General features: G+C 53.0%; 1 protein-coding gene across 2 annotated transcripts in view; it reads left to right on the forward strand.

Moving 5' to 3' along the window:
- The window catches only part of ADGRD1 (adhesion G protein-coupled receptor D1), a 122,311-nt gene that overhangs the window by 19,002 nt on the left and 80,709 nt on the right, over window positions 1-22,600 (forward strand). For both annotated transcript variants that reach the window (XM_032846893.1, XM_032846892.1), the window contains 7 exons: window positions 6,843-7,022; window positions 10,330-10,584; window positions 13,346-13,410; window positions 14,150-14,305; window positions 17,537-17,596; window positions 20,267-20,384; window positions 21,549-21,659. In XM_032846893.1, coding sequence (XP_032702784.1) covers window positions 6,843-7,022; window positions 10,330-10,584; window positions 13,346-13,410; window positions 14,150-14,305; window positions 17,537-17,596; window positions 20,267-20,384; window positions 21,549-21,659 — 945 coding nt within the window. The remainder of the gene's footprint in view (window positions 1-6,842; window positions 7,023-10,329; window positions 10,585-13,345; window positions 13,411-14,149; window positions 14,306-17,536; window positions 17,597-20,266; window positions 20,385-21,548; window positions 21,660-22,600) is intronic.

Genomic DNA, 22,600 nt, shown 5'->3' on the forward strand with positions numbered 1-22,600 from the left:
TATGCCTGAGGATGGAAATCCCCAGCCGTCACCCAGGGTCGGTGGTCCTTTCTCTGCCACTATGACCTCTGGCTCTTCTTCTCTCTATGTTTTTGTTCCTCATGGTGTTATCTCTCTCATGTTCTTTGGCTGTTACTTCTCGTCTTCTAATTACAGACCTGGAAAAAATTAAATAAAAACCCTGAGGATATAGTATCGAGGTTTCACTATCCTCACGGCGTCTTGGCACCAAGTTGAAGTCAGATGTTGTGAAGGAAGACACTGTACTCTGGGCCACGGAGTCGATACCTGTTCACGTCCCACCTTAGGGGAAAGACCTGTTGTGTTCATGGACGAACACACGTAGCCATGCTCTTCCTCCTCCGTAGTTCCATGTTTCTTAGGGTGAATAAGAACATCTTATGAGCTCTTCTCTTTGTGTCTTCTGGCACGTGGGTGTCCACAATATGGAGAATGGACAACGGCAGGTCGCTTGGAAATCATACCAGGGAAGCTTGCCAGACAGACATGATTCTATCGCCACAGTCCTGATGTGGGCAGAAAGGCGGGGAGCCGATGCCCAGAGCTCAGCTCACGTGACGCAGACGACCCAGCCAGTGTGGCGACAGGTGGGGTGGTGTCCACACTAGACAGTGCAGGACAGAATCACTTACTTTACCTGGTTTGAGTTGGATGATGCAATTATCTACCTTTCCAGTAATGGTGGAATATTTCTTAAGATCAGTGATCCTTAAATTTTACTCACTTTTGAACCACTTGTATAATTTTTATCCAATATGTGTTTATTACCGGAACTATTATCGTACTTAGTGTTTTTCTTTAAATTTCATCCCCTTGGGTGGAATTGGAAAAGAAACGACGTCCCTCCCACAAATTGAAAACCAGTAATGATTCCCGTGTTTCCGACTTCTACTTGGGGGACCAGTGCCTGCCGAGGGCTCCACAGTTGAGACACGGTATTTCTTTGCTGAATAGGGATCGCGAGCGTGACTTACACGCAGATAGGTTTTCTCCTTGTCACCGTCAGAAGAGCAGACAACTGAGGAGGAAGTGGCCCCTTGTGCTGTAATTCGTGTCATGTCAAGGTGCATCTCTGTGCCTAACTCTCTCAAAGCAGGTGTCTAGGACCCTAGGTTGTGGAGTTACCAACTCTCAAAAATACGGAGGTAGAAAATATCATTGTCGCCAGCACTATGCTGAACTGTGGGGACGGAGATTACATTTTAGCGTATTAGGAGATCAGGGTTTGGGACCGGAGGTGGCAAGCTTGCTGGTCGACCGTCCCCAGGCGTCTGGAGCTTTGCTCAGGTGATCCACAAAGCCCACACTCGCCGTCTCACTCTGCTCCCGGCCTGTGCTCTGTGGAAGCACTTGGCGGGTGTTTCCCCTCTCGGAGCCCTGCACGCCCAGATCTTCTCCTGCACAGCTGCCGCGCTGCCGGAAAACCCACTGAGAACCCAGTCGCCGGGGGGCCCCTTGCCAGCCTCTATTCACGCGGTAAATAAAGGACCCAGGGCCCCAGTTCTGGGAGAACGCGCAATGTGCCCGCCTGGTATGTGTGTCAGACGGCACCAGCCAGCTCAGGCTGAAGGCCTTCCCGACCCCGCACAGGCTCTTTCTCTTTCTAAAAACCTTTCCGGTTGGAGGGGACGGTGGAACAACAGGCAGTGTAAAATGTCACCCTTCGCCCACGTTGCTGGTGTGATTAGCGAGGGGCCTCGCGGGTCCCGGATCGTGTGTGGGCCACAGAGACCACAGGGGTCCTCCAAGGGCGCAGGAGGGGGAGGCCAAGAGAGACAATCACAGCTGGCTTGAGTGGGGAGCGAGGGGCTCGAGCCAAGGGATGTAAGCGCCTCCAGAAGCGGAAAAGGGAAGGAACACGTCTTCCCCTGGGGCTTCTGGAGGGAGGGCGGCCGTGCCAGCACCTTGAGTTTACCCCTGAGACTCTCGCCTGCGGAACCGGACCAGCACCCACGCGTCGGGTGCTGTTGATTCAGTGCAGTGGTGGCAGACACCTGCGCCGCATCCCTGCCTCCGCTTTCCCTCTGGAGCTCACGGCAGTCAGAGGCCCACACACGCCGCTCCCCCTTCTCCGCGTCTCTTCCCCTCCCCCACCGCGCGCTGCCCCAAACCCAGGGTAGTGGGGTCCTTCCACACCCCACGGTCCCTCCCCTGTCGGAGCGCGCCCCTTCCTTCAGATCTCAGTCCCCAAGCGACCTGCTCCGCTCTGGGAAGCCGCTCCTGGTCTTCAGGTCGGAGGCGCCCGGGGTCCCTTCTTGACACTGAGTCCAGGGGTCCCTCCGGAGAGCCCTGTGTGACTGTGTTCTGAGTCTGTCTGTCCCCGGGCCTGCACGGCGGTGACGGCAGCAGCCCAGTGACCCTGCGGGTCTGTGCGCCCGTCTGTCTGCGGCCCCTCGCTCCCCCCATAAACAACCGCTGGGTGAAGGAAGCAAGCGGGGAGGGTACTGCAGTGCCCTGAACTTGGTGTCCCCTCTGCGTTCGTGGGCTGGAGCTTCTCTGTCGCAGGATGGCGTTGGAAGCGGGCGTCTGCAGGTGACAGGGCTGGGGGAGGTGAGAAACCGTTGACCGCACGGTCTGCATATTCTGCCGCAGCTGTGGGACGGGTCTTCTCCGAGCCCTGAGCTTGGCGCTGAGTTGAAGCTGGTGCCCCTGGACTGAACGCCGTTTCCCACTCCAGAACGTTCTTGAGCCTGTCCCTCAGGCTCGGGTAACGGTCCTGCGGACTCACTCCCGGCAGCTGCTCTCCACCGTGTCATGGTCTCAATGGGTGGTGGCCGCCTCCGGCTGGACCCAAGTACCTTCGTAAGCAGGAGAGGAGGGAGGGTCGGCAGGCGTCGCTCTGGGACCCTCCCTGAACCCTTGACCCAACATGTCAGGAAGCAGGGAAGGAGGCGTGTGTACCTCCTTGTGGGGCCCCTGGGGGGACAGTGGGGTCAGCTGAGTCATCATAAGCGATAGAAACTCACCTGGATCAGGCTTAAGCAGAAGGGGGGGATCTACTGGCCCGCGCACGAGGGGCTTCGGGTAAGACTGTTGGGTCAGCTCGCGCTGTGCAGTGCGAAACGCCGGCTGGGGTCGCGTCTCCCTGTCCCGCAGGCTGGCTGGCCTCAGCGGGCCCTTCTCAGTCCTGGCGTCACACAGCTGCTGTCAGGGAGCGGCCAGGCCTGGGGTCCCCCGCAGGCTCCCTCCCTCTCGCTCTGGCACCTCTGTGCTCGCGTGTGTGGCCCAGACTTCCGCGCCGGCTCAGAGCTCAAGAGGGAGAGTGGAAGCTGCAGGACAGGGAGTGCAGCTGGGGCTGGGCCAGGGGTCACTTCTGCTGTCCCCTCTGTGTCGAGTCAGGCCCGGGGCAGGTGGGGAATTTGGCTCTGAGGATTGGTGGGTAAGGGGGGCGGGTCACATGACCCGGACGCAGGTGGGATGGGACATATCGCAGCTGCTTTGGAACACTCTGTGTCAGGCTGAGCGCAGGTGTTCAGACTCTGCAGAACACACACGCCCCGCGCTCGGAATCCTCAAGAAGGCACCCGGGTGTGAGACTGCTGGTCCAGACCCTGGGCCCAGCAGTGACTCTGATGGATGTCTCCCGGAGATCACCCGGGGTGTGTGGGAGGTGCCACCCAGACTGGAGGACACCGGGGTGGGCAGGATGACTCGGCTCTCCCAGGGCACACAGAGGTGCAGCTTCTGGGCGAGGGCACCTGGATGCCATGCCAGCCACAAGGCCTACAGGTGGCTGCACCCTCTCCACTCACAGCTGCTTGGGTCCACTTTGAACCACCGGCGTATGGGACACCGTGCTGAGTCCCTGGGCCTGGGTAGGGCTGCTCTTCTACCTGGGAAGTCCCCCTGCCCCACCCCTGCCAGCTGCCCTCCCACCCACCACAGAGCAGCAGAGAGGACAGTGTGTTCACCAAGACTTCCTCGCGTGGCCTGGGGCTTTGCTGTGTGTTCATTTCTTGCCGCAGTTCTCGAGAAGCTTTGTAGTTTAATTCCAGGAGCGTGTGCTCCCCGAAACACAGGCGGTCTCCGGGACAGAATGGAATGGAGCAGTAATTACTGCAGCCCGCCTGCCCAGTTCCAGTCCTGCCTGTCGTCTGCTGTGTGGCCTCTCTGTGCCTCGGTTTTCCCACCTGTAAAATGGGGACACCGATCACACCTGCTTCACAGGGTTGTTGGAAAGGTTAAGAATTAATACGAGTGCGAGTCTTGGAGCAGTCCTCCTTACTCCTGGGAATTTCCCACTAAATGCTGGTGATGGTGCCTGTCTTTATCGGGTGTTCTCCCATAGTAAGGACGTGAATTCCTTGACTGTCAGATGTATCACACAAAGCTTTTTCTCCCCTGGATTGCCAGTTGCCCTTTGACGTTGTTACGGTAAATTATTTGCCTTGCAGAATTTTGTATTTCTGCACTCGATCGCATCTGTCTCTTCCTGCCGCATCTGGACGATGTTTTTCTTTTCTTTTTCTGCGTCTTGTTGAGAAAGACCTCTCTTCATTTTTTCTTTCTGGATAGACTCGGATTTAATGCTCATAGGAAGAAAGAAGTGGGGAACCAACTTGTCAGTCATCACACTCACTTCTTTTCCCTTCCGCTGTTTCTTCACTGTGTTGATGGCCTGCGCACCTGCGGCCGCACTCCTGGGGGCTGCTGGACTTCAAGGCTCCTTGTGAGCTCCTGAGACTCTGGGAAGACGTGAACGGATGTTTCAGGATAAAGCTATTCCCCAGATAGGAGTGATTATTGTGCAGGTTACGTGGGCAAAAACGAAATGCTCGTTTACAGGCAGTGTCACTGGCCTCGTGTCCACCCTTAACTAACGCCAAACTGACTGCCTTCTTTTTCTTTTACTTCCTGGACAGAAAGACATTGGGCCAAGATGGGATTGAATAAAAGGAATTTCTAAACGCATCAAAATACTTGGAAAAAATTAACTTCCATGAATCCTCCGGGAATTCGTTTCATAACAAAAATTATGAAATGCATGTGTTCGCTTCCTGGGGAAACGAGTTGTTTCTGAGAGCGGGGAGGCTCGGGGGGAGGCTCGGTGGCAGGGTCACGGTTCGCACTGGACTCTGGTCCCAGGGTGCCAGGTGGGGAGGGGCGGCTGGGTCCTGTGCCGGCAGCGGGCTCCGGGGAGGGTCCCGGGACCCCTGCCACCTCTGAGCAGCCTTCCATCGCCAGTCCCGTCCTTCAGGGAACTTGGGGGGCTCTCTACTTTCCTCGGGAACCCTAAGCACACGCCCCTCTGAGGTGGGGTTGTACTCTAGCTTCTCAGAGGTCAAGAAAGGTCCACGCCTCTGCCAATTATTTTGAAGTTCCTCTTATATTAAAGAAAAAAATGGAGAAATTCCAATCTGGGGTTATTAAATTATGCTTTTCTACACGCTTCTCACGAACCAAATTAGGGCTCGGAGCCCACAAAACATGATACAGTCTTATCGTCACAAGACAACAGTTTGTAACAGACGTGTCAGTCCATAAGGTGTCACAGTACAGGTGGTTGGTTCTGTGTGATGGAGCGTGTCAGCTGATTCGGGGACTCAGGCTGTGTCCGTGATCTCATTTGAAGATAAGACCCGAAGTCTAAGTTTGGTGCCATTTGTATAAGTAAGGCCCAGGGCGAAGGGCCCTCCACTGTCTTCAACCCCCGAGTCACAGGCTGGTTTTGATCAACTCTGGGCACTGTCCTCTCCCGCGTGGGCCAGACTGGGCGGGGTGGGGCCGCCAGGATGATGTTCAGCTCCCACGTGAGGTTCACCCAGGTTGCTAGGGTAGCACTCACCCATGTGCATGCTCTCTGTCTGTCTCTCATGCGTGTACACATGCACACACACAGACTTGTCTCAGATGCAAGGAAAGGGTAAATTTCACTGCAGCGAGCCCGGCAGGATAGAAGCGGTTAGAGGTCGGAAAGGCGGTGATGGGCAGCCTGACGTGCAGAGGAGCCTCCGGCCAGCTCCGGTCCCTGTATCCCCTCCCCGAGGAGCCCGGTACCCAGGCCTGCGAGGTGACTGTGGGACAGGGTCTTTGCTGCCCCCTCTGTGACTCTGTTGGAAATTACTCTCCTAAATGTCAAAACCCTTAAAAGCGGCCCCCGCCTTTGACTGGAAGTTCCCCACTAGGACCTTATCCTAAAGGATAGAATCTGACACGTACCTGGAGGTTGAGCTTCTGGTTCTGCCTGAAGAGTGAGAAGTTGAAGGAGCCCGAGCTGCCCTGATTTAGAATGTGACGCCATGCAGACACGCGGCACGATGGTGTGCGGGTGTGTTTACGGACCTCGGAGGAAGCTGGTGATGCAAGGAGTGTTTTAGGATGTGGTCTATAAGCCTGTGTGCATGGACTGGTTCCTTTCTTTGTAAAATATGCTTGCAGGAAAGGTTGTAGCAGGAGTTGCCATAAAGATGCTTCTGGACCAAGAGGAGGAGTGAGCATAGGACGGTGCCTGTTATCGGTGTCTGTGAAGTTGGCGATCACTAGGTTTAGCTCGGATGGGAGCTCGATGCTGGTCTGGTGACCTGGGACAAACAGGCCTCAGTGTCCTCATTTGCATAGGTGGAATGATAACGGGGTTGCCATGATGTTGAAAGAGATAATTCGCTCAGAACTCTTGGGAAAGTGTCCAGCCCTTGGTGAGCTTTCCATAAATGTGGTCTGTTGTCATTTCCCGTGTCTCCTGAATTGAACATGTGTTGTCTCTAGAAGGGGGAAAAAGGCTTTTCACATGGAGAGTAAGGGGCAGAGAGAACCACCTGCTTCTGGGGAGGAGTCCCTTCTGCTGTCCGTCAGTCCTGACCCTGTCCCCTTCCTTCCCTCAGGGGTCACGTTTTCTTTCTTCTGGAAGACACAAGGAGAGGCGTCCAGACCGACCCCTTTTGCTTACGGGGGACAGGTCATTTCCGACGGTTTCAGAGTCTGCTCCAGCGGCGGCAAGGGCTCCGTGGAGCTGTACACGCGGGAGAACGCCATGACCTGGGAGGCCACCTTCAGTCCGCCAGGTAAGGGCCGGGCCTGGCCTCGGCACTCAGGGCTTGCTGGGGGAGATGGACCGGAGAGGACGGCGTCCTGCAGCCAGGCGCCTGTGCTCCCTCCACCCCCGCTGTGTGCCTGCCTCGGGTTGCCTGATGCGTGGCCTCTGCTGCCGTGTCCTAGAGGGAAGGTGCCGTTGGGACGTGCCCTGCGTGGCCCAGGGACGTGAAATGCGGTAGTGGACACCAGGTGCTTAGCATGGTGGCCACTGTTTCTAGTTCTCCCTCCCTCCCTCCCTCCCATTCCCTCCTCTCTCTCTCCTTCCCTTCTCTTCCCCTTCTCCTCTCCTCTCCTCCCCCTCATTGTTCCCCTCCTCTCCCCCTGCTGCCTCTTTCTTCTTCTCCTGCTCCCCCTCCTTCCCATGCCCACCCCCCCAAGTGGTAGGACTTAGTGGTAGGCAATATTTAGAATATGCTGTGAAAATTTTTTGGAACAGAGGCTGAAGACTGAGGGAGGAAGGGTGATATGGAGGAGAGGACTGGGAGCGGTGGGGAGGGGTGCTCTGGGACAAGTGCGGGGCAGCAGGCGGCTGTGGAGATACTGGGGGTTTTGCAGGTGGGTGTTGTGGGGTCTTCCTGGCTCCGTCTGGAGATTCCTGTGTTCTCTTTGGCATGAGATCGGGTTGTGCACTGGGCACGAGTCAGAGGCCTGGGGCAGGAAGGTGGGGGAGCAGAGGGTCTGACTTGGAAAGTGGACTTGGGAGAGAAGTATTGGGGTAACGTTGAGGGGGACCCCAGTCCGGGCCGGGCACTAGGAAGGAAGCATGGAGCGGGAGGTGGGAAGAACGAAGGCCTCCAGCAGGAAATGATATCTCTGAGATATTCAAGGACAATTCATTTTCTGGCCCATTTAAAGAGGCTGTGTGTCCCAGTTATTTAAGACATGGACGACGCCGGATCCCAAGTGGCTGGGTCGCACCCTCCTCTGCACCCGCCACCTGTGTGAGCTGGGAGCCTTACTCGTTCTCCCCAAGCCTGACTCTCCACCTTGCCTCTGCAAGAGCGCTACGAGAATCGTGCCTATTTGCTTTCTCTGATCCCAGGCCAGAAAGACTCTCGGCCCCCTCCCCCCCACAGAACAGCCTGTACCTCATTCATGGCACTTACCATGTTCTACCCAAGTCAGGTTCTTCTGCAAGAGTCTTATTTCCGTGCTGCTTGGGGCTGACACATTATGGGGCATGTGGTAGGTTTCCTCAACATGTCCTAAGGTAAAGCCTATCGAACTCTGTTTTCCCACCCAGGGAAATGGGAAGAATTGTAAACATTTCTGCCTGGAGACATACTCTCTGTTCACTGAAGAAATCTGTTATTCTTGCTTTAAACTCAAAGGCAATAAATAATACTTTGGACCCATTTAGGACCCAAGTGCTCTCCAGAGACTCAGGATTAGGAAGCGGCCCAACCCTAGGTAAGGGCCTGAGTAATTGCTGGGTGGTGAGGGACTGGTTGACTGATAGACATTTATCTTTTTATTTTTATTTATTTATTTATTTTTAAAGATTTTATTTGTTTATTTGACAGAGATCACAAGTAGGCAGAGAGGCAGGCGGAGAGAGTAGGGGGGAGCAGGCTCCCTGCTGAGCAGAGAGCCCGATGTGAGACTTGATCCCAGGACCCCGGGATCATGACCTGAGCCAAAGGCAGAGTCTTAACCCACTGACCCACCCAGCTGCCCCAGAACTTTATACTTCTTTAAAAATTATTTTATTTTTCATCATGATAAGTGTACTTTTTAATCCCCACCCACCCAACCCCCAACCCCTTCCCCTCTGGTAACCACTCATCTGTTCTCTATAGTTAAGAGAACAAATCCCACGTGAGTGAGATCCTACAGTATTTGTCTTTCTCTGACTTATTTCCCTTAGCATTAGATTCCCCAGCTCCAGCCCTGTCATTGCAAGAGGCAAGATTTCACATTTTTTATGGCTGAGGAATATTCTGTCATATGTACCCACCACGTCTGCTTTCTCCGCTCAGTCCATGGACACGGGAGCTGCTTCTGTGGTTAGGCTGTTGTAGACGATGCTGCCATCAGCAAGGCTGCACGTAGCGCTTTGAATTCATATCTTTGTATTCTTTGGGTAAATACCCAGTAGTGCGATTGCTGGATTGTAGGGTAGCTCTATTTTCAACTTTCTGAGGAACCTCCATGCTGTTTTCCAGAGTTGCTGCACCAGCTTGCATTCCCACCAACAGTGTAGGAGGGCTCCCCTTTCTCCGTGTCCTCGCCAACACCTGTCGTTCCCTGTGTTGCTGATTTTAGCCATTCTGACTGGTGTGAGGTGGGATCTCACTGTGGCTCTGATTTGCATTTCCCCGATGATGAGCGATGTTGCACATCTTCTCATGTGTCTGTTGGCCATCTGGATGTCTTCTCTGGAGAAGTGATGGTTCATATCTTCTGTCCATTTTTAAAAATTGGATTATTTGTTTTGGTTGTTGAGTTGTATCAGTTCTTTATATACTTTGGGTACTAACCCTTTATTGGATACGTCATTTGCAATTATCATCTCCCATTCCATACGCTGCCTTTTGGTTTTGTTAGAGGTCTCCTTTGCTGTGCAGAAGCTTTTATTCTGGTGATGTTCCAGTAGCTAATTGCTGGGTGATTTAAGGTGATGCCTGGCTCACGGTGGCACACACCCTTTGAAGGGCTGCCCTGCTCCTTCCAGAAGCAAGCCCATGAGATGCCTAAAACAACACTTGCCAAACAAAGTGAGGCCATTTGTGGGGCAAGCTGCTGTCAGAGTCTAAGGAACAGTCTTCTTATTGGCGACTGTGGTTCTCGTGCCAAAGAGAGTGAGCCGGGAGGGTGGTGCTACCGTGGTCCCACCATATTGGTTGATATCACATGTCCTATGTCAGAGCAGAGGTGGACACCAACTGCTGTGGGCTGAATCAGGCCCACAGATAAGTTTTATTGTCAGATAAGTTTTATTGACCTGCACTGTGATGGCCTAGGCAGGACCAAAAAATTTTTTTGAAAAAGTTATGACCGTTGGCTATTATTTCATTTTAATTTAGAATAACAAAGGATCTAATTTAAAATAGCAAAAGGTCTCTTTGGACTGCTTCTGGAGTTTTAGGGATAGACGTAATTTCTTCCCTCTGCTTCTTTCTGAGGAAAAGTCAGATGTACATTCTGACCCATGTGAGGACTCACCAAGGTCAAGAGTGACTAATCATCTCAAGAGGCAGGTGCTTAACAACTAGGAGACACACACATGGGGAGCTCTTTCCACATCAGCAGAACAGTGATCTTTGCTCTTTCTAGGTCCCTACTGGACTCATGTCCTGTTTACATGGAAATCCAAGGAGGGTTTGAAAGTCTACGTCAACGGGACCTTGAGCACCTCTGACCCAAGTGGCAAAGTGTCTCACGCCTATGGGGAGCCTGGCGTCAACCTCGTGATAGGGTCTGAGCAGGACCAGACCAAGCGTTATGAGGACGGAGCTTTTGATGAGTTCATCATCTGGGAACGTGCCCTGACCCCGGACGAGATCTCCATGTACTTCACAGCTGCCATTGGTTAGTGGGCATGTGGGGGAGGGCTTGGGCCAGCTCTGCCCATCTCTGGGAGGACGAGGCTCCTTCTGTCCACCTCCCTTCCCAGCACGTCTCGCTCCTCACTCTCCTGAGGCGGCCGTCTGCGCTGCAGGCAGCGAGACATCCTGATGAACCTCAGAAATCCAGCCGCTTCTCCAGAACACCTGTTCCCTAAGATGGAGGAACTGGCAACTTAGAGGAGAGACCCTGAGAGGAGTATCCTACGGGTCACCGGGGGGTTTTGAGGTGTACGTGGTGGGTGATGATGGACAGCTTTGGGAGCAGACATTCCAGGCCCATTAGTGCATTCGATCAACAAAGGTTTAGCCAGTGCTTCCTGCGTGCCAGACCCTGATGGGGCCCTGGGAGCCCCGAGGATGCCCCTTCTTGCTCAGTACAGAGTGGTTGTTCAGAGACGGGACCCGAGGGACAGGGAGCCTGGGTTCAAATCTTCCCTCAGCCTCGATGAGCCATGGGACTTAGGGGTCACCTCTGTTGAGGTAAAATTCAGGGAACAGAAACGCAACCATCTCAAGGTATACAGTCCCCTGGTACCTATTGTGCTCACCACATTGGGCAGCTGTCCTTTCTGGTTTTAAAACCGTCTCTTCACCCAGAAAGGAAGTCCAGTACCCATTACCTCTTGCTCCCTGTGTCCTCCTCCCAGCCCGTGGCCGCCACTGATCCTTCTTCTGGGTCTTCCACATACACGGAATGGTAGCAAGTGACTTTTTGTGTCTTAATCATTCCAAATCACAACATTCTCCTTTGTAACTGGGAGGAAACTGCGGGATGGGGGCTCCGCGGATAGACAGTGACCGGGGTAAGGCAGTGCACGTGGCAGGTTTTCCCAACACTTTCACTGTTTTAAGATTAATACTTCCTTTCCCTTCATTCGTTTTCATTCTTCCAACAGCTGAACACACTGATTCTTTATTTTAACATAAAATAATCTGCCAAAAAATAACAGTCGTTCATAAACATCCGTTGGTTGGCCACTGCGCTGACAGCAGGGATATGTCAGGACCAGGAGGTGGAAAGCCAGCCTCCCCTCGGGGTCCAACAGTGAACCCCTCAGCTGTTAGGACCCTGTGATTACATGACAGAAAACACAACTAAAGTGATTTACGGCAAGAAGGGAATTAAACAGTCTCACACAATGGAAACAATAGAAGAACATCTGCTTCAGGACCAGTTTGCTCTAGGTGCTCACATGTATCACTAAGAGTGTTTGTGTTTGATGCTGCTCCTTCTTGTGATGCCAGCATGGCTGCCATTCCCTCTATGTTCCCTCCCCATCCTCAGCAGAAGGCGAGAGCTTCTCTTTTTTGCCATCTCCCGCAGCAGGGCTGCCCAGGACTCTCATGTGGCCCGAGTGATCCCTGTGTTTCCCTGGGGGCCAAGCCCTGTGCCCGGGGGCTGCCGAGTACGCTGATGGCCTGAAGCCTGGGTCATTGTCTGCCTCTGGCAGAGGCAGTCATGACAGTGGGGTCAGCTGCATCTGCAACTTAGAGGAAAGGGGACCCCCAGCGACTGAGGCTGCGGCTCTTGGGAGCAGGGCACAGCTGCTGTGCGTGCAGGATGTCTCTGTCCACCCCCGTCTTTGAAACACCCGTTTTTCACTGAGAAGGTAGAATTCATTCCTTATACATAAGTGACATAAGGACCAAATATAGGTCCTGTACAATACAAAAGATATTAATCTCCTGCATTTCATAGCCTAAGATTCAGAGATTTGTCCCTTTGAGACCAAGATGCTGTCTGTATTTGTGTTACTGAAAGCCTCCAACAAACCCTGGTTTCCTGATACTTTACCGCTTTATTAACCCTGGAAAGAGATGTCGCTGTTCCTGGCTCCTGCAGCTGTCTCAGCAAACTCGTGTCCCCAGGACATCCCAGGGCTCGGATGGGGAGCACCAGCCCCACACAGCACCGCATTTCAGGCCACGTTGCTGTCTGTGCCCTGTGAAGGTGGTGTCTGAGTTTGGGGGTGATTCAGGAGAGGTGTTGCCTTAACCCTTATGTGTCCCAGAAGCACATGCATGCATCTTTGCTAAACCAGAACTAGACTTATCACACCCCATGTTGCTTGGGGACTTGGTTCTAAGGACTGGGCATGTGACATAAATCACATATAGAGAAAATGACCAGAAGTCTCTCGGACGGCCGCATCCAGCCGTCCATCAGAGCCAGGTTTAACATAGCTGTAATAATTTATGATTAATTAACCAAATAGAGGAGAAAGAACTAGAATCCTCAGGGTCGAAGGGACTCGAGAGAACAGTCTTCCCCACCCCCGCCACTTCATCTCACTCCATCTGTCTGGGAGGGAAAGCTTGACTGGACGGATTGTTTGTCCTCGCCCAAGACTAACAGCCCTCTGTGTTCCATCCCCAGCCGGTCCTGATGCGGTGAGGATGATTTCTTCTGGTTCTCTATTTATTTGAAATCGGTAAATGCTTGTATAAAATCATCGCTTTATATGATGACTTGCATGAAGGGTGTTCAAAAGCAATTTGAAACATAAATAGGAAAGTAATGTGACCTGGGAAAATCCATACCATCTGCCCATTAAGCTGATTTATTAGCCGTTCATCTTTCCAGCAGCATCGCTACTCAAAACATTCTCAGGCTGTCTTGGATGTGTCTGAAGCTGGAGAGTCCTGAGTAAAGACAGGCCTTCCTTAGGGTGAAAGACGGACCATGTTTCAGTCCCTAATCAAGCGTTACTGATTCTTTCCAGGAAAGCATGCTTTGTCATCTTCAACACCACCAAACGTCTTCATGACACCCCCAGCCAATACCGTGGTAAGCACACGCATTGATCTCCGTCCCCCTGCTTGTTGAAGCCCTTCCGCTTAGCCTGTGTGCCAGGACCGAATTCCACTGGACAGTCTGGCTCTCTCTTCTTGGCAGTATAGTGTCTGGGAAGAAATCAGCCCTGGAGGGGAAGCTAGCTTTGGCACTAACTCTGGATGCTCAGGTTGACGGAAGGGAAAGCCCTCTGCTTCTTGTGGTCTGTGGCCTCAGGGGCCAAAAGGAAGTCAACCAGAGTGCCCAGGGACACAAACACTGAGACTGTCTCCGGGGCACGCGGCACAGTGAGCGGAGAGAAGGGGGAACCTGTGCCGAGGGTCGTTTTCTCTTCGTGCCCCTTCTCCCGACGTTTGAGGGAAGATCAGTCCATACAGAAACGATCCCTTCTGGAATTAGTACTTGTAATCCCACCGCTTTCCCTTCCTTGGGGACTCTAAGGGAAAGGGAAGGCACAGACTCTCGTACCTTTGGTGCAGGTTCAAACGCCGGTTCCACGTGTATTTCTGGGTAAGCTTCCCTGTGCTTGGTTTCATCTCTCAAATGGGTGCGTATTTCTTTGAAGTTGCTGAGACGGTGAAAGCTCAGTCTGTGTCAGGCATTCGCGGAGGTGCCTCCGGTACACCGTCGGCGCAACCGCCGTCGTCGAGGGGCTGTAAGAGGGCACGCAGGACTTCCATGGGACTTCTCGGCTTTCGTCCCGGGCTGGCATCATGCCTGTCATTTCTTCCAGGTGCCCACCAACGCTTACCATCCCGTCATAACCAACTTGACAGAGGCGAGGAAAAACTTCCAGAGTCCAGGAACCATCCTGAGCTACCTGCGAAACGTGTCCCTCAAATTACCCAATAAGCCTCTTTCCCAGGAAATGGCACTGAACCTCACCCAGGTAAAGCTACTTGATTTCTGTGCCTGGCTGGTCGGGGCTGGCAAAGCACCAGATCCTGACCCACAGGCGTGTTTTGTTCAATCTGCACAGAGTTGTAGGAAGTCAGGAACTCTTACGTGACAGTCTGGGTTCCAGACTCGTCATGAGCCACTGGGTAGGGTGGTCTGTCCTGCCAGCTCCGTCCAACTTGCTGGGGCTTCCTTCAGCTCTGCCCCGGCTCCTTGTGGCTCCCGTCTCCACACCCGCCCAGCCGCCTGCCATCTGGGCACGCAGCTCCAGTTCCAGCTCCACTGCCTCCCTTGGCGACAGGTGAAGGGTGGGACTGGGTCTTGGAAGGTGTAGCCGCGGGAAACTAGACCACATCTGCACACATTGTGACCCACAGTGCTGTGACTTACAGGTCAGTGGGAATTGCCAAGTTCACCTAAAACACTTAGTGAATGTGCCATTGATGGCATGGAATCAAGGTGCTGCCACTTCTCGCTCTCCTCTAAACACCCTCCAGGTCGAGGTAGAGGGTCCCTGGCGGGTAGAGGGGGAGCACCAGGGTTCTGGGCCAAGGTGGAGAGAGAAGTTCCATCTGAGCGGGTTCCTCCCAGAAAGAACAGATTACAGGTCCGAGCAGGGTGCAGAGGGCTGAACGTCCCTCAGTGGTTCCTTGTCCTGTGTCCTCGGTCTCTGCCCTGCTGTGATGTGGGGGAGACAACAGGATACTCAGCTTGGGGGATCCGCATGCATTCATGTGCGCTGATGACAGTGGTGTTAGGTGAGTGCTCTGGAAGGCTTGCTGGCAGAAGGCAGACCTGAGGAGCACGTGAGAAGATGTCCTGGGTGCCCAGGAGCCCCGAAGAGGAAGGAGGGCCCCACTCGCCTTCCTGCCCCTGTGTGTGGGGTGGGGGAGATGTGGCTTCTCAGGTGTTTCCATCCATCCCCAAACCCTGCCCATCTCTGATTTGATGAGAAATAATATCCATGTAATTTCCATGTACTGGCTTCCCACCACTAGCAACTGGACAGGAAAATGGTGAGAAGTCATTTCCTGCGCTGGGTGATAAGGGGCCTGTTAGCCACATCTGGCTGGGGAGTCTGTGAACTGTGGTGAAATCAAGTCAGATGTGAGATGTGAAATCCGGCTCTAAAGACTTTTTTTTTTTAAGACTTTATTTATTTGACAGGCAGAGATCACAAGTATGCAGAGAGGCAGGCAGAGAGAGAGAGGGAAGCAGCCTCCCTGCTGAGCAGAGATCCCGATGCAGGACTCGATCCCAGGACCCTGAGATCATGACCTGAGCCAAAGGCAGAGGCTTTAACCCACTGAGCCACCCAGGTGCCCCGAAATCCAGGCTCTAAATGGGACATATACACCGGATTCCTAACACTTAGGAGAAAGAGAAGAACACAAAATATTGAATTGACAATTTTGGTCTTGGCAATTTAGAAATATGGGGCCAAGAAAGACATAGAATTAGTTTGAAACATATAATTAGTAGAAACATAATTAGTTTCATTTGTTTGCTCTTTACTTTTTAAAATATGGCTACTAGAGGCATCCCAGGTGGCTTAGTCGGTTAAGCCCCAAGTCTTAGTTTGGGCTCAGGTCATATCAGGGTTCTGAGATCAGGATTCTCCCTCTCCCTCTGCCGCGCCCCACCCAGCAGGTGCATACATGCATGCAAACAAATCATATGGCTACTAGAAAATTTAAAAGTGGAAATGTGGCCGGCATTCTATTTTTATCCCACCAAACTGCTCTGCTGGAGTAGGAATCAGCAATTTATAGCCCTTAGGCCAGATCTGGTGTGTTGATTGTTTTCGTAATAAAGTTTTATTGGAATATGCTCATTTAGTTACAGTGGTCTGTGGCTGCATTTGCACTACAATGGCAGAGTTGAGTGTGACAGAGCTGTATGGCCTTCAAGCCTCAATACTTTACTAGGTGATCTTTCTTTCTTTCTTTCTTTCTTTCTTTCTTTCTTTCTTTTTTTTTTGAAGTGCTGACTCTTCTCCTAGATTATAAATTCTGCCCACTAGACCTCAAGCCCAGTATTTTGTTCGTCTTTTGTTCATAAGGTCTTGCCCTTCAGGGTCTTAATCAGCATTTATCAGATAAAGGCAATGAAAGAGTGAGGAGTTTTGAGGATGAATTCTCTAGATATTTGGTGCCTTAAAGTGTGAGGAAGAATGTGATTTATTCTGGAAATGGCAGTTTGGTGGAGATATGGGAGACTTCAATCGTGATCTAAGGTTTTGGTTTTTCTTTTAAGGTTTTATTTATTTATTCATAAGAGACAGAGAGAAAGAGAGAGAGAGAGGAAGAGAGACAGAGAGAGAGGGGGAAGCAGGTTCCGTGTTGAGCAGAGAGCCCAGTGCAGGGCTCCATCCCAGGACCCTGAGATCATGACCTGAGCCGAAGGCAGAGGCTTAACCCACTGAGCCATCCAGGCGCCCTGGTCAGGCTTAAAGTTTAATTCTGTGTCTATAGTAGGAGACAAACAGTTAAAAGGCGACATGAGGAATATGGACTGGACTAGGTGTCAGGCAATAGAGAGTGGTGAGGACTGGGGGGGATGGAGGAACACATATCTGACTAAGGGGGCCGCTCCCGCTTCACTTTGGCCAACAGTGGCCGTGTGGGACTGTGGGCTGGGGTGGCCTGAGCTTCTGCTCTTCTCCAAGGAAGCCGGAAATGCACATATTTTCATTTAAATCTCCCCACTTGAACATGTTAAAAGCTAATTTACTTTCTTTAGAACAGTGGTGAGCCAAACCGAACATGATGTTAAGCTGATCCGACCAAGGGTCTCCGAGTAACTTCTTTATGGAGAGGTGGTTTCCAGGGAGCACACATGGTTCTGTGTCACTCGGCTCCGCTACCCAAGGACGGCGCGTTCAGGGGCTCACGGTTCATTCACAGTTTCACTCAATAGGCAGTCCCGAGGGCCGCTTCTCTCTCCCGGCCCCATGCTTCGGGGTTTCTCTCTGACTAAGCTGTGTTCAGTCTGACATCTGTCTGCTTATCACTGACGAGCGGCTCGTCACAAGGAGTGAACAAGGTGACAGCTCTGAAGGACTTTGTAAAACATGACCTCTCGTGCTGATGGGAGCTGTTTGTCTTTATGACCGTATGTAAAACCCAGCCAGTGCTTGATAAGACACGGAGAAATCAAAGGTCTTGACATGTTGAGCATTAAGGATATGTGCTAAGCAGTGTCATTTTTTGTCTGCCTTTAGGTTTTCTTAAAGACCATGGGAGAGGTTCTTCAACTGCCCAGTTGGGTCGATGTGTCAGAGGTAAGGGGAAAAAAAAAGAACATTTTTGGTTGTCAAAATGTATGCACTTTGCCAACCACTGTGTCTTCCTAGAAGTGGTGTAAATATGGCCCAATTCACATTTCTGAGAGAAATGATGCACCTTCCAGTCTTGCCATCTGGGTCATTAGAGCTCATTTTGGCCAGATCTGCAACTGAGTTCAAGGGCCGTGTCTTCTGTGGGGCTCAGGAAGTGTGTGCGTGTCACTAATGTGTTATCCTTCCCAACTCTCAGCTGGGAAGTAGCTGCCTCTCTTCATGAGGAGTGTATACTAGGTTGACCTCTATTTATCATTTATTATTTTTTAAAATATTTAATTAATTTATTTAACATACAGATCACAAGCAGGGAGAGAGGCAGGCAGAGAGAGAGGGGGAAGCAGGCTCCCTGCTGAGCAGAGAGCCCGATGCGGGGCTCAATCCCAGGACCCTGGAATAATGACCTGAGCTTAAGGCAGAGGCTTTAACCCACTGAGCCAGCCAGGCACCCCTATTTATCATTTTAATAAAATATTTTTCATCATCACATTGTTCTTGAGTGGTAAGAAAAAAACATGTTTTATGTCTAAAGATCCCTAGATTAGGTGAAAAAAAAAATGGAACTTGTGATGATATGTTTCATGATCATAAACATAAAAACCAAAAAAAAAAAAACAAAACGTTTTCATTCCCCCCGAACTGCAAATAATTAGAAAGGAGAATGGAATATACTTTTTTCTTTTTAAAAGTAACTGCATTGACTCCACAACATGTAAATGAAACAAGTGTACGTGTTGTGGAGAAGGCAGGAACTGCTGATGACAAAAACTTTTAAAAAGAGCCGTCACCCGAAGCCCTAAGGCGGGCTGTGACCGTGAGCCCTCTCGGGTACGTTCCGTCCCACACACCGCTGTCGGATTTATTCCGGTTGTCTTTAGCTATGTGCAGGACGGTTTCCAGCGACAGGAGGCACATCAGGCAGCCCAGGCTAGGTTGTGCTGCGGCGACAGAGAGACCCCCGCATTTCAGTGGTGAAGCACAGTTGAAACTTCTTCTCACTCCTGCAAAGTCCCAAGTGGGTCCGAGGAGCCTTTCCTCAGTCCGTGAATTTGGGGTCCTGGCTCTGTCCGTTTTCTAATGATGTGGTCTCACCGCGTGACGTCCAAGGTTGCCCGGCAGGCTGGAGGACTCCAAGCTGCCTTGCTCAGCAGAGTCGCAGCCACACTGGTGTGGGATTGAAGCGCTCGTTCTCCCGAACCCCTCTGATGTTTGAACAGTATTTGGCAGTTCGAGGCAGAAATGCTGTTTGTGAGACTGCAGTAGGTTTTGTCTCTGGACTTTTTATTTGAACAGTTTCAAAAGGAACAAGATGCAATGAACATGGGCAAAGGGAGGAAGAAAAGAGGAGACCTGCCTTTAAGACTGGTACGGTCTTACCTAGAAACAAATTCTTTTTTAAAAAGGCACCACCCTCCACAGTCCACACCTTCCGGGGGGCACGGTGGGGAGTCTGTGTACAGGGGCGGGAGCCCTGGAAAATGGCCAGTGGAGGGCCTGAGTAGACCCATTTCATCAGCGTCATTTTAAAGTGACTTTCTCTGAATGCTGTGTCACAAGATATGAATAATCATGAAGCTCTTCAGACTCAGGTGGGCTGTAACGTGCCTTTGAGGGAAAGTATGAATCAGCTACCGCCCAGCAGAAGTGCACACCCGAGACGCAGATTTCCATGTGTTTGACTGTGCTCGGCTGATTGAAATCAGGCCACAGGCCTCAAAGAAAATGTCTAAAATTGGCCTCAATGCTCTCTTCCCAGCTATTAGATTCTCATGGCGTGTGCGTCTGTGAGAGAGCGCTAAGGATCCTTAGCAAACACACGCCTTCCAGAAAGGCGGGAAGGAGGGAAGGGGCCTGGCGGCAGAGAGGCGCAGCCACCGTGCCCCCGAGGGCCCGAGAGGCCCTGTCCCCAGTAGCGGTGTGTCTGATGATGGGGGCGGAGCTCAGTCTGAGCAGTCCGCAGAGATGCGGGGTGACCAGGAGGGACCCCTGCCTTCTTGGGGCAGCATCCACTGGGATCCTGTCCATGTTGGGGACTCAGAATGAGTGAAGAGGGCGCTTAGAGGGAAGGGGTGCACCAGGCAGGTCAGACGGGATGTGGGGTTCTGACAACTCCAAAGCATCCCTCCCCTGCATGGACGCTGGGATGAAGCTTCTGGTGTCCTTGTCCTGGAGGGGACTTGGGGACAATCAGCCCCCTCCTCCTGAAACAGAAGGGGTTAGGGCAGGCCAGTCAGAGATTACAGAGGTGAGTTCTGAGTGCAGCTGGGTGCAGGTCTCTGTCACCTGTGTCTAAGCATAGAAGCCACGCAGCCAACGACCTGGGTGACTGGGGATGTCTATGTGCTGTGAGCTCAGCTGTGTGGGCCTCGCCCGTGAAAGGTGTGGTGCTGGGGGCTGTCCCCCGCTCCTTCTCGTCTGCTCATAGAGAGCACAGGCCTGGCCCACCGTGGCCTCCAGGGGCGCAACGGGCTCTCACTGTGGCTGGGTGCCCGGGGTGGGGGGGGCCAGTGCAGAGCCCAGCGGCATGTTGGGAGGGTGGGCCTCGGTTGGGCCTCAGGGCACTTCTGGTGCAGGTTCCATTGTCTCAGTGTCCTCATGTGGCATTGTGTTCAGGACAACGCCATGGTGCTGGGCTTGATCGAGACCGTCGACACTGTCATGGGCCACATCTCTTCCAACCTGGACGCCAGCCAGCCCCAGGTCACCATCGTTGGCTCTTCTTCCATGGCAGGTACTGGTCGGCTCGGGGTGGGATGCAGCCACGGGTGCAGGTGTCGGGGCAGGGTACTCCGGAGGCCAGCTGGCCTGTGCAGTTTGCTCTGCCAACTCCGCACTCACCCATACGCGCACAAGCAGGGACATACACGTCTGCACAGGGGCGTGCACACACCTGCAGAGGTGCACACACAGTGCACGCACACACGCCCACAGGTGCGCACATGCTCACGCACAGGTGCCCACACACCAGCCCACGCCTCTGTACATACAGGGCGTAAACACACGGTCAAAGGCACACACGCGTGCAGGTGTGCACAGACACACACACAGGTGCACACACACACATAGCAGCAAACACACTATTGATTCAGACACACCTCTCTGCTTTTGTAAACTGTGTCGCCCTTACGCAAAGTCACGCTGTGGAGGGAGCGTGAGATCAGGGCCCATGTGCTCAGCCAGGATGTGGACACAAAGCTACGGGAGCATTTGATGGTGACTCGGGGGCTGGACCGATCTTGGGTGACAGTTGTCTCTGTTTGGAACGGGAGTCAAAAAGCAGCAGCTCCTTTGAGCATCTGTGGAATAAAAGGTTGCAGTATCAGGTTTCGCAGAGCCAGATGGAGGCTTGGCCTAAATCTGCTTTCCAAGATAATCGGCACAGAGTCCCACTTCCCCTGACTTCATGGCTCCGCCCTTTGAAAAGTCTTTATCTAAAGCAGCGTTGCACAGCTGATACTCTCCCACAAGAGCCAGACTCTGGGGCAGGGGCTAAACTGACCCACGGAGGTGAGTGTTAGTGGGACTGTTGGCTGAGATAGTGACCGATGGCTGGAAGGCCAGCGTCTCTGGCACCTTCTTTCTCCCATGTGTCCTGGGTGCCCCAGAGTGTGGTGAGAAGCAGCTCTGAGAGCTGACGGGCTGCCCTGAGGGAAGGAGGGGTCACCTCGGGCCACAAGGCCCCCACCATGTGTGGCCAGCTGGATGAGGCAGCTGTACAGTGGAAACGACTTCCCTGGACCCTTATTTTTTCAGGTCGTCATTGTCTAGAGGTAATTACACTGCCCAGGGGAGCTCATTCTGTTAGCAAAAGCAGAAGCAGATGGACCTTTACAGCCCAATTTCCTGCGCCTTGGAGCTTACTGACTGTGGCTTCCTGTCTTTGGCTTGTTCTCAGAGTTTTCTGTGGCCAAACTCCTGCCCGAGACCATAAATTCCTCCCACTACCGCTTCCCAGCCCAGGGGCAGAGCTACATCAAGGTTCCCCACGAGGCGTTCCGCAGCCAAGGTGAGTGCAGCTGCTGAGGCCGCCCCAGGACCTCCGGGGCCGTGCACATGCGCGGGCAGCTGCGACCCTAAAGACACACGGCCCTCACGCCTGCTCGCCTGTTCCTGCAGGAGCGGCTCTGGGCCAGCATTTCTCAGGAGCTGGTGGGGATGGGGGGTCCTGGCAAGTGCCTGAGCTGCTAACTCAGAATGCTGATTCCAAGGAAACCCCAGCCTCGTGAACTGGAATTGGGGAGGAGGGCTGGGAATCTGCATTTTGGATAGGCTCTCGAGGTGATTCAGGTCCACTGTGAAAGACACCTGTGTCCTCCCAGAGCAGCAAAGTGACATGTCAGCAGACTATGAAGAGATGGGGCCGTGCCCCCTCCCCCACCCAGGGTGGACTCAGGCTAGGTGAAGGGTGTCCACCCTGGGCTCTCCATCCCCCTCAGGTGGCTCAGGCAGCTCTGGCCATTTTTGCTGCAGGGACAGTCCCACTGGTCCCTTGAAAAGTGAATGCCCCCACTGCTCGTCCCTCGGGCTGTCGGGGGAGTCTGGGAGTCTCTGCTCCTGACAATCTGGCCAGAGGACATGCACTGCCCAGAGACTGGGGACAAAGAGCAGCCTGGGTAGTGTAGGATCACGGTGTCTCCTCCTCAGCAAGGAGGCGTCCCTTGCCACCCCGCAAGGGCCCACCTCTGCTCCCTCTACCTTCTTGTTTGCCTGTGTGGAAAGTACCTGGAGATGTCACAGGAACACCCCCCACAACACAGGGTGAACTACAGAAACGGGGGGTGTGTGGGGATGAGGCTGTGGTCTGCCAACCGCACATGTGATCTTTGCTCATCTCACACCACCCGGCTGCAGGATCTAGAACCCTCCATTCTTCATACTCAGCGGGACCACGGCCTCATGCTCTGCCCTGTGGCAGCAGAACATATTGGTAACAAGGACTGACTGGCA

Source organism: Lontra canadensis, unplaced genomic scaffold (assembly GCF_010015895.1).
Source record: "Lontra canadensis isolate GAN:19392208 unplaced genomic scaffold, GSC_riverotter_1.0 scaffold182, whole genome shotgun sequence".
Classification (NCBI taxonomy): Eukaryota; Metazoa; Chordata; class Mammalia; order Carnivora; family Mustelidae; genus Lontra; species Lontra canadensis.